The 11,858-nt window shown below is 35.5% G+C and overlaps 1 protein-coding gene across 1 annotated transcript; it reads left to right on the top strand.

The window, feature by feature from the left end:
* Window positions 1-10,188: 10,188 nt before the first annotated feature.
* LOC140154683 (alpha-1A adrenergic receptor-like) lies at window positions 10,189-11,497 on the top strand. Its single transcript, XM_072177251.1, has one exon. It carries the CDS (start codon window positions 10,189-10,191, stop codon window positions 11,257-11,259), a length of 1,071 nt encoding a protein of 356 aa, XP_072033352.1. The 3' UTR covers window positions 11,260-11,497.
* Window positions 11,498-11,858: the final 361 nt, after the last annotated feature.

Below are 11,858 nucleotides of genomic sequence, written 5' to 3'. Positions count from 1 at the left end.
TTTTAGATAATCATTTCACATTTTACATGGATTTAATTGGACTGGACTCGGACCGGACTCGGCTTCGAGTCCGAGTCCTTTGTGTCCGAGTCCGAGCCGAGCCGAGTCTTTTGGTGTCCGAGTCCGAGCCAAGTCCGAGTCCAACAAAAGTGGACTCGAGTCGGACTCGAGTCCGAGTCCGGACTCGAACGATACATCACTGGAAAACTGTTCTAGCAGCAAATGTGTTGACAGTGGACATCCCTGATATAAGGCATAATGTTGTAATTGCCGGATACTCCCTTTAATACACGTCACATCCATGGCTGTCTGTACAAATCCGCATTATCTCCATTTTTCATTTAGTAGAAAATTTAGAAAATCATCTACTTGCATGAGCTTACATCATCTTTACTTCACTTCCAATGATTTTACCAATAACCAATTTTCTATTCACGGTAGACAAAAATATAATGAATTTATTAAGAAAAAATGAAATATTAATAAGATTTTACGAGAATAAAACCTTTATTTTCGAGCATGTTATTCAAGACCTTCAACGGTTTATCAGTTATATTCTATTGTTAAGGTTATAATAGCAACTATTTTCAATTGTTGCGATTTGATCGTTCACAGCATCCTGCGAGTGCTAGTGAGCTTTAGCAAAAATAGCATTAATCATTTCACAGCGAGTGTGTGTAGAAGGATTCAAATATCACAGATATACTATTGTAGACCATGTGTTTCTTGAGTTATATTGTAAAGAGGACTAAAACCACACCACCTTCGTAAAACGTACATAAATCATTAACAACAATAAATCAAGTTTTCAAAGTAAATGATTTGTAGACTGAACTTCTGCATAACATCAGGGTGCTATTTTTCAATAATATTCACTGTAGAAGTTACGTAATAATCGAATTAACTACTATATCAATAGATGAATACAATCCCCTGGGTATGGACATTAAATCCTGATATGTACAGGACTATGATTTTTGTATTAAAGTATATCCCAAAAGTTATTTAAACTGTGTTTGGTCCCAAATACCATAAATTTAGTTTTCTTAGTATTTAAAGTTAATTGATTTGATTCAAACCAGTGAGCTTTATAGTTTTAACATGTTACAGTGCATTTGAGATGTTAGGTCATTTGGATCTGTAGAACTGAAAAGAAGTCATCAACATACATTACACATTTACAATTTACAATACAATAAAGTATAAGTATTTACGTAGATAATAAACAATGGGGGTCTTAAGATTTATCCTTGTGGAACCCCGATGAACCCCGATGTAAATAGCATTGCAGTATGCAGACTTTTTATTATACGTAAAATATTATATGTAACATATCTACGTTATTTAATCTATTGCCATTCTATTTCCAGTAAAAGTTCTAACGAAAGTTTGATGACGTAAAATCGATAATATATTTCTGCTAGATATTATACAGGCAACTTCTAAGTTCCCCCCTAATACTTTTTAAAATGAGCCGAAAAATATTTTACGAAATATAAAAGTTTAAACTGATATATATAGCCCTATTTGTTTTACCCCTGTGGACCAATTTATAGCGTCACACATCATTGCGTTTAGTCACAATGGTTAATTATGTAAGAAAACAGGCCATTTTAAAAGTTGCACCTGAGCACAAGTTCTAAGTTCCCCCTAAATACTTTTTAAAATAAATCGAAAAATATTTTACGAAATGCACACTTGTAAAAAGATATGTGTAGCCTTATTTGTTTTACACCTATTGAACAAATTATAGCGTCACACGACATTGCGTTCAGTCACAATGGTTAATTATGTAAAAAGAGACCGTTTTAAACTGTGTTAAAAGTTGCATCTGAGTCCATAGGAGTCAACTCTCAAACAATTCAGCAGACCAGGCCTATTCATGTGTTTGTTCAACAACTTATCCTGTACCTTTGTACAGACGCCAATCGTTCTTAATCCGTGATGAATCTACAATTTGTTCGTATACGCGAACGCAAGTTAATGGAAAGTTAATGGAAGCGCGTATACGCGATACGCGTCAGAAGTTTGCCATACCTCGAACTTGTGTGCGCTACATGTTGTTTTCATTATTTTGGAGGAAGCGGCTAAATATTGCTCTTTTACTCTGTAGTTCTTTTGCTGCTATCAACAGGAAAGCATCGATCTTCTTGTGTTTAGTGGCAATGACTAAACTGGTCATTCCTCATGAAATAATCGTGTCAATTAGACGATCTTGCTTTCGTTGTTGAAAGGGATTCGATCATGTTTCGCCGTTGTTCATCATCGATTAACAACGATGCGTCTGCGTCGTCTGCGTGATTTACTTCGAGGGCAGCTAAACCTAAAGCCAAAGCTGCCCATGCGAAGTTAACCACGCAGACGACGCAGACGCATCGTTGTTAATCAGTGATGAATAACGGTGAAACATGATTGAATCCCTAATTACAGAAAACCTGACTGCTATGGGCTCAGGTGCAACTTTTAAAACGGCCTCTTTCCTTACATAATTAACCATTGTGACTGAACGCACTGATGTGTGACGCTATAAATTGGCCCACAGGGGTAAAACAAACAAGGCTATACATACCTTTTTACATTTTTACATTTCGTAAAATATTTGTCGACTTATTTAAAAAAGTATTAGGGGGAACTTAGAAGTTGTGTTACCTGTATGTAACATATTATCGATTTTTCGTCATCAAACATTCGTTAGAACTTAAACATTACTGGAAATAGAATGGCAATAGATTAAATAACGTAGATATGTTACATACAATATTATACGTCTGATACTCGGAGTCTGCATACGACTTTACAGTTTGAATTCTATATACCATTACTAGTAATGCCATACCTTTTAAGTTTTGTAGAAGAGACGTAAAAATCGGATTAACTAATACCATAGCAATAACTTCGCATAGTCGTGCTGAAAGTCGATCAATATACTTAGTATGCTAAAAAAAACCACAATTATGAGATATGGAAAGGTTTCTATACAAAAACGATTCTCTTATAAACCATCATGCGCAGTTTCCACCTCGATACACCTGGGCACACATCACACATTTTCGTCCCAAGAGCTTCCAAGCAGAGAACAACAAGCAGTGAATGTCTCCACCACAGTCTATGATTACACTACACGGTTGAGTGCATAGCAATGTAGGAGCTGTGAAGCTTCTAGCTAAAAAATGGGCCTCTTTGATTGGTTTTTGTCGAAACCTCAAGTGTTCCCTTCATCCAATCAGATTTTTGTTTTATATCCAACAAAAGCTAACACTTCCCCCTAAAAACACTTTTCGTCACTAGGTCAACAGATAACACAATTCAATGTTTATTTATTTATTTTAATCATATTTATTCAGGGGTAGACCAATTCAGCCAAATAGCTGGTTTAACATGGGGGCACTGCTACACATAATACAATATTTAAAAAGCAACAAATATCAACATAAAATTTATATAGTATAAACAACTATTAGATAAATACAAAAATACGTGTAAACATTAACAGAGATTTGAAATACATTGCACGATTCGGAAGTGATTCCCATCCTAATATAGGAAACATTATATCAGAAGACGTAAGGTAATTGGTACGTAATATTATTCTTGCACATCGCTTCTGTAAAACATTTAATTACGCATATTATATCTTCATTGAAGCGACCAAATCACACTACACTACAATAGTCGAACTGTGGTTGAATAAGAGCTTTGTATAAAACATTAAGAGTGCGTACGTCAAGAAATGTTTATAAGAGTCCTTTTTTGCACAAATGCTTCTGTATAACAGGGTTGACATGATTGTCCCAGAGTAATTTAGAATCAATCTTTACACCTAGACCAAGGCATTATGAACTCTTTCAATGGTAACTGAAAAAGCAGAACATTTATCATTACGTATTACTTAGGCTCACTACCAATGAACATAACCTTTGACTTTTCAGTATTAAAAAACAACTTGTTAACATTTAACCATGCCTTAATTGCAGAAAGATCTTCAGTGAGCTTTTTAGAAATAATATCAGTATCAGTACCATATCATTGATAAAAATGAGAAATAATAATGGGCCCAATATACTGCCTTGGGGAACACCAATTTTTATTTCTAGTGAATCAGAGACAATACCCTTAAAAGTAACTCTTTGCTTTCTACATGACAAAATACGAAGCAAACCATTTAAATATTATAGCAAGGCGAATGTGAAAAATATGTTGAAAACTACCTATCCAAGCACATTTTTTGACCAAAATGTAGGTTTAAAAGTCAAAACCCCAAGTGTTCCTTACAATATTTTTCAAATTTATGTCATTAAGTGGAATGAAAAAGCACACTTATATTGTCCATATACTAGAGTCATTAGAATGAGCAAAATGGTCAATTCTCTTTACATTGCAAATCTTGTGCAAAAAGTTACCATTTTCGCCCGTTTTGTCATACGGCTTTAAATTCAATGAATATGACTTTTAAAAAAGAGCGCTTACAAATTGATATGGATTGTGCTATGAAATTAATTTTCTCAGTCAAATAAAAACAATATTTTTTTCAGCAATGGTCGGATAAAGCCATCGTGCTTGGATATATTTTTAATAAAAAATAGGCAAAACATTGTCTTTTAGCCCTAGAACTACGAAAAGTCTGAATCTGGTTTTATCCGTCATAAAAAAAACCGCACGCGTTTACGCCCAAACGACCCAAGCTAATCGTAGATCCATCCTGGCGTTCATTTTAGTGATAAAATGTTTACTCCAGCACCTTACCCAGAGGTAGGACCGGCCGTAAAAGAAGACCATCGAGGGAGGGGGGTGCCCACAATTGGTTTGTACAGTAAGATCAATTATTTTATTTCGCTCTTGCAAAATGATTCCAAGAGCTACTGACTTTTTACTTGTTAGTTCGGTTGAAAATTCATTTTGTTTTATACTGAGGAGAAAATTCGGTGTAGTTGAATTTTTAGCGGAAAATAAATTTGCCTATACTTTGGTAAATAGCCAGAATTTACCAAATCTACATAGGGGGCCCCTCACATTATGACGACATAGCGACATTTTAGTTTCACTGGATAGAGGAGACCCATAGTAATTCAGTTCTAAGCTTACTGTAAGAATCTTGACTTTTACAAAAATGAACTTCGCCGGTGAGCTTTTTTTTTTTTTTTTGGCGTTTCAAATTCATAAAAGGTTGGTCCCAAAAAAAAGCTCACGGGCGAAGTTTAGGCTTGTCAACATTGGAAGACTAAATTTCACACCTTAGTTAAACACCAGGATTTAAAATAAAAATACTGTATCAAGCATTATAGTTTTCGTCTGATATTTATGAAAATTATTGCTTTTTATTTGGCCGAGAAACTTTATTTTAAAGTAAAAAAGTGTAGCTCACAATTTGGCTCATTTCAACGCCGAATTCAATCGGTACAGTGCCTAATTATATGACTGAGTGAGCCTGGTATAACAATAAGCCAGCGAGCGGGTAACGTTCTGAGTGATATGATCCCGGGATATGATCCGACCGTTGTATTGTCCTTTTTGATCATGGTAATGGAGTTATTATACAGCTTGGCAAGTTGTAAGACACAAATATTGAATCCATCAATCTCTAATTAATTTGAATAAAGTTGCTGCAAGCTTTTACTTAAGGGAAGGGGTATGAACGTTTGGACAGTATTTATTGTGGGACATTAGAGCACAGCAGACATATCGAATTGCATTCTGAATACGAAGAATGTCCTTCTGATATCAAACAGTACTTGAAGTAAACTTTATAAATCTGATGATTTATACTTAAAGTGTATGTAGGTGGGATGAAAGGCCGACGATCAATTGAAAATTTTGACCTTTCGAATTGAAGATATTGATTTTTCCCAAAACACCAAAAAAAGGTCTTTTAGGGGAAAAAATCCATATCTTCAATATAAAAGGTCAACATTTTCAATTGATCGTCGGCTTTTCCTCCCAGCTACATACACTTTAAGAATATATCATTAGATTTATAAAGTTTATTTCGAGCACTGTTATGTATCAAACATTTGAAAAATATCAAATTTTAATAACTTGTCATAAAATTTGTATTATATCGTGAATTTCAAAAATGAAAATTATTTGATATCAGAAAGACATGCTTCGTATTCAGAATGCAATTCGATACGTCTGAGGTGCTCTCATGTCCCACAAAAAATACTGTCGAAACGCCATAAACGCTCATTCCAGATCCCTTAATATAATGCTGAACGCTTCTAAAATACTGCATATGTTTTACTATTGTGGAATGTCACTATGTTTTGAGGGGAAATTCAAGAATGAGTTCCGGAGAGTTTTTGATTTGATTTGTTCGGGTTTTGACAACCCTGGATAACCCAAGAAAGCCTCTATTGAAGCTTATTTCCATTGGGGTCCATTTGAACACCGGGACGGGTTGGGAACAGTCAGGGGTTAACACCCTACTCTTTTCGAAACTGGCTGCGAGATACATGTACAGGTATGGCTCTCTGTACACGGGACCGACGGCTTAACGTCCCCTCCGAAGGACGGAGTACTTTCATGATTCATTTACCCAATTCTAAATGAACCATGGGAGAACGGAAGTCTGAATTTAATCTACAGAAGTTGCCAATTAATTTCAGACTTTTTTTTCCAAGTCAATATCCCAGCAAATCACCACCGCCGGGAATCGAACCCGGGACCTCATGCACTAAAGGCAAGTACCCTAACCATTGCGCCACGCTCTCCTTAGAGTGTTGTTGTTATATCGGTACATGAAGAGTGATGTTTGTATTATAATTTTTTTTAATTGTGTGAAGAGCCTTGAAGTTGTAGAAAATTTGTTTGGTGTGGGAAAGGTTTCTTTTTCTGTAAGTTGAAATATTTGTCCAATTTGGTAGACTTTAATTTTGTATTCACTCTCTATTGTCATCTTATATAAATGTCACATTTCAAGACTTTATAGGTCCCCCAGTTTTATAAACGGTTTGAAACTAATTATCATATATGATATTGTAAAATTGAATTAACGGTGATAGAAATGACCTTAAGAAATGTATTGTTACTGTAGAAGATGGGAGAACAATATAATTTAGACACATCAACACAAAAAGAAAGTCCTCATTTCCCGTCATCCTTTAAAAATGCCACATATTCCTTTACTAACTTGCCACATATTTTATATACTGCTGTCAATTTGAAGCTTTTGGTAGAAAATTGGGTATGACATTAGAACTAAGGAGATGCTGCACACGACCGTATCAATCTAAATTGAATGAGGTTTAGATTTATAATAGGTTACATAGGTGAGGACTTTCTTTTTATGTTGTGTTTCTTTCAAGAAACTACAAATTCAATATGCAATAATTATTGCGCCACTGCAATAACAAAAAACATCTGGAATCAAATTTATTAACTATACTGCCCTAAAATATTCACAGATAATTATTTCCATAGAAATAAACGTGAATCATATTTACGTAACTTGTGTGATGATTTCATTAACATTGCGTGAACCAATATAGTGAATATTCTCAGTCATTCGTGGTTAACGCAAAGTTTTGAATTACGTAGCAAGCTGTCAAAGTAAGCTCCCGTAAAATATTTAGATTAAAAACTTTGTGATTGTGTGAATGATCAGTGTTAAAGACCTATTCAATGGGTTGTTCATTCGAAAACTGGTAAATACCATCATTTTTCACCTTTGTTAGAAGCACAGATGTGCTAAAATAGCCTGTAGTGGTTTTAACCATAAGGTATGTATTACAGATAAAATAGAACATTTTGCATGAAACTGTATAGTTCAGAAGCGAAATTAACAATTTCACAGTTTACAATTCGCTGTCACTGAATAGAATCAGCAAGAAAGTGTTGATTTTTAGATACGAACCCAAGTGTATTCTCTGACTTAAGGGAAGGGGTATGAACGTTTGGACAGTATTTATTGTGGGACATTAGAGCACATCAGACATATCGAATTGCATTCTGAATACGAAGAATGTCCTTCTGATATCAAATAATTTTGATTTTTTGAAATTCGCAATGTAATACACATTTTATGGCAAATCATTAAAAATTGATATTTTGATATTTAACAGTACCAAAACACCAAAAAATAGGTCTTTGTTGGAAAAAAATCCATATCTTCAATATAAAAGGTCAAAATTTTCAATTGATCGTCGGCTTTTCCTCCCAGCTACATACACTTTAAGAATATGTCATTAGATTTATAAAATTTATTTCGAGGACTGTTATATATCAACAATTTGAAAAATATCAAATTTTAATAATTTGTCATAAAATTTGTATTATATCAGAAAGACATGCTTCGTATTCAGAATGCAATTCGATACGTCTGAGGTGCTCTCATGTCCCACAAAAAATAATGTCGAAACGCCATAAACGCTCATTCTAGATCCCTTAAACCATCTATTATAAATTACTGAAACTGGCGAATTGGTGAGGCTAAAAACTTTTACGGTTTACATTATTTCGGAAAACGGACTTTTGCGATGCGAAGAACAAGGTCGTGCACACTTCAATAAAACGTCGAATTTTGTTTTTGTTTACGTTAAGGGGGTCAAATTAAGTTAATTGTTTCAAAAGCACTGAAAAGGCCTTTCGGACTAATCACCTCCAATAAGGTTGCAGTATTTGGACTTGCGGGTCAATTTTTTGTCTGATATCCGGTCACTCATATCATTATACACAGGAGCTATAACTGGTAATCAGTGTTGTTTATTCAATATTATGGTTGGCCAACATGATCTTGAGCATAGTGGCTGTAATCTTATTTACATAATGATTACAAATATAGGTGTGTCGTGATTTAATGTTTACTCATAGACCCTATGAGGAGTCTTTTTGCGTTAACATTTAATTGTGATGTAGGAGCTTTTTCTCTTTTTAATACTGTGTTGTCCTACAAGTATGAGGATAAAAGTAGTCCAACAGGGCAACATTAATTTGTTTTACTGTGTACTCCTACCAGTGGAGGAGGAGGTCATTGTTACGGTCAATGTAGTCCGACAGTAGAATAGGCCTACTGTTAGTTCTACACTGGAGATTTTACAGTTGTCATATTTTAGTCGCTGTTCAATTGTACGGGGGACTTTAATTCTTAACTAATATCTTCAGCAATTTCATTTTCATGGCCACAACATGCAAAGATTTCAAGTAAACATACTAACAACTAAAGTCTAAATTCTGTGCATTTACGAACCGCGAAAGACGGGTGATCTGCTAGTTTATATAAATTTTCTAACAACTACTTTCTAAAACTGCGGATTCTTACATACAATCTGAGAATGTGAGAATTGATTTAAAAGATTTGTTACGCAATCTCAATAAACGTGGATTTGTAAACCCTTCAAGTGATTAGACAATCAATAGTTGTTTATACCCACTTAAGCACTCTTTATTTAGTAAATGATCAATGTCCATGCTCTTTTGTTTTTGTGCCTCTTTGCCTATACATTTTCATTACATCTGCGATGAAACGCAGTTGCTAGCAGCCAGCTTCCAGCAAAAAAATGTTTTAACTTTTTCCGTTTAAAACCAGAAAAAAACACATAAACGTTCTTCTCAGTTTAAAAAAATACAAGAAACGTAAAAGTGTACCTATCGTAAGTTGTTTAAGTGAAAGAGATTTTATTAATGATGCGTCGTTACGATTGATTTTGAAACTTACGAAGCTTAAAGTTTTTGATTTCTTTCTACAACCATAACTGGCCGCAATATATCACTAACCGCATAGTCCGAGGGTTAGGGCTAGGATTAGGGTTTAGGGTTAGGGTTAGCGTTAATTATATACGTATTCATTGGTAATTATACTAGTCATAGTATATTGTATGTATGTACTTTATTCCGCAATCAATAAGTATGATAAACAATCGCCTCTCTGGCAAAATGACTCGAACCCCGGTTAAACCCTAATAAGATTTTAATTCTAATAAATATATTTTTATTTTGTTAAGTAACAGGAAATGATAATGGCAATAAACCGTAATAAACCTGTGTTATATCTAGCCCCATATACTTAATGCATGTACTATGTTTCATCACATTGCGGCCCATTATATGGTTGCAAAAGAAATTACGCCAAACGGACCCATTTAAAAACATAATATGACACAGGCAAAATCAATATAATATGTCTTTCTTTCCCTTAATATTTCAGAAAACCAGCAGTCTTCGTTGGTAAAAGAAAATACACGCCTCAGAACCATAATGACAGAAACGTACCCAGATGCGACGATGGTCAGCGTCTCCACAGATCACCACAGTGTTGCTGAAGATGCAGAAGGCAATGGCGGGAAATTTGATGTTGAATATTTCACCATGTGCTTCAAATTAGCCGTTGGTCTTATCGGTTTAGTAGGCAACCTTTTGGTAGTTCTTGTGCTTACCCAGCTCCGATCGCATAGTTTTAAATTCCTGATCGGATCCCAGGCAGTAATCGACCTTCTCACATCCTCTGCGTTGACAATACACACTTTTACTCAGATCTATCCTGGCATTCCTTACCCTGTTCCCCCTCCAGGAAATAATTTCTTTGGTCATCTACACTGTATGTTTTGGTATAGTGGGATATTCATGTTCTGTCTGTTTGCTATGTCTACTTACAACCTGCTTGCAATAACTATAGAGAGGTATATGGCAGTTGTACATGCTATGTGGTATCGCACCACATTCTCATCAAAGAAAGCTATGCTCTTAGGTCTGGTTGCATGGTTACTCGCGCCACTTATTCAGCTCATTTACGGTCTACCCCAGTATGACTACAAGAATGGCCAGTGTCTTTACGTGGTACTGTCACCGACTCTGCTTGCTGTTTTAGGTGCGATGACTTTCTTCTGGGACTTCTTCATACCCTGCGTGATCATGGGGGTGTGCTTCACGCGGATTTGTTTGGTAATTTATAAGCAAGACAAAGATGCAAGATCGTTGCAGGGTCATGAAGCTAACACGATGTCATCTACTGTGAGCGGAAGTGTTGTGGAAAAGGAGATGGGTGATCAACCCAAGAAGAAGAAAGATTCTGCGGCAGATATGAGACGCAGCCGAAACGTTACAAAGACATTCCTGATCGTTTATTTGGCGTTCGTTTTGTGTTGGATAACCAACCAAGTCCTGTTTCTTCAGTTTAATCTGGGCGGATATGTGCACTTTGGACGACCTGAGAACCACTTCGCAAACAGCTTGGCAATTTTAAATTCTGCTTGTAATCCATTCATTTATGTATTGCATCTGAAGCAATATCGAGATAAATTGAAATCATTTTTCTGTGGTGACCGTTAAGATCGACTATAAAGATAATTTTGGACTCGACCATGTGTAACATTAAAGACTCTGTTATCATAGCTATATAATAACAGTCTCGGTCACAGAAAACTGCGCAAAAGTCAAGACGAACCATAGTCTTATTCTTATGAAGAAGCTTAGTTGACTCTGTTTAATCAGTCACCATAGGCTATTTAATTTAATTAAAGGCACTGAATTTAATGTCCACGTGACCCATGGGCGCCGCCATACCAAGACCGCCTAGTGATCAGTAGATGTGCTACAATGCTAAGAGATGGGAATTTTTCAGACAAATATCATCAAAATTGCTGAAAATGTATAAGGCAATTACACATTGGGGAATTCTGCTTTTTTAGTATGTTTTCAAGAACTAAATTTTGGAAGTTTTTACCGACGGAAAAAAGTTATCAACGGAAACTCTTACAATAATACTACAAAGTTGCAATAAAATAACAAATTTGCTAGAAAATCTGGACATGCATCCCGCGTTTCCAATTGAAATACACAAGAAGACCACCCGCTGTGCCAAAGGTCACTTTTCCAGACTTCCTGTCTAGACGCTGTAATGTCAGCGCCCATCTGGTCACGTGGGTATC

This window comes from Amphiura filiformis, chromosome 1 (assembly GCF_039555335.1).
Source record: "Amphiura filiformis chromosome 1, Afil_fr2py, whole genome shotgun sequence".
Classification (NCBI taxonomy): Eukaryota; Metazoa; Echinodermata; class Ophiuroidea; order Amphilepidida; family Amphiuridae; genus Amphiura; species Amphiura filiformis.
Note: the sequence above shows the minus strand (reverse complement) of the source record. Positions and strands in the feature narration are given on the sequence as shown.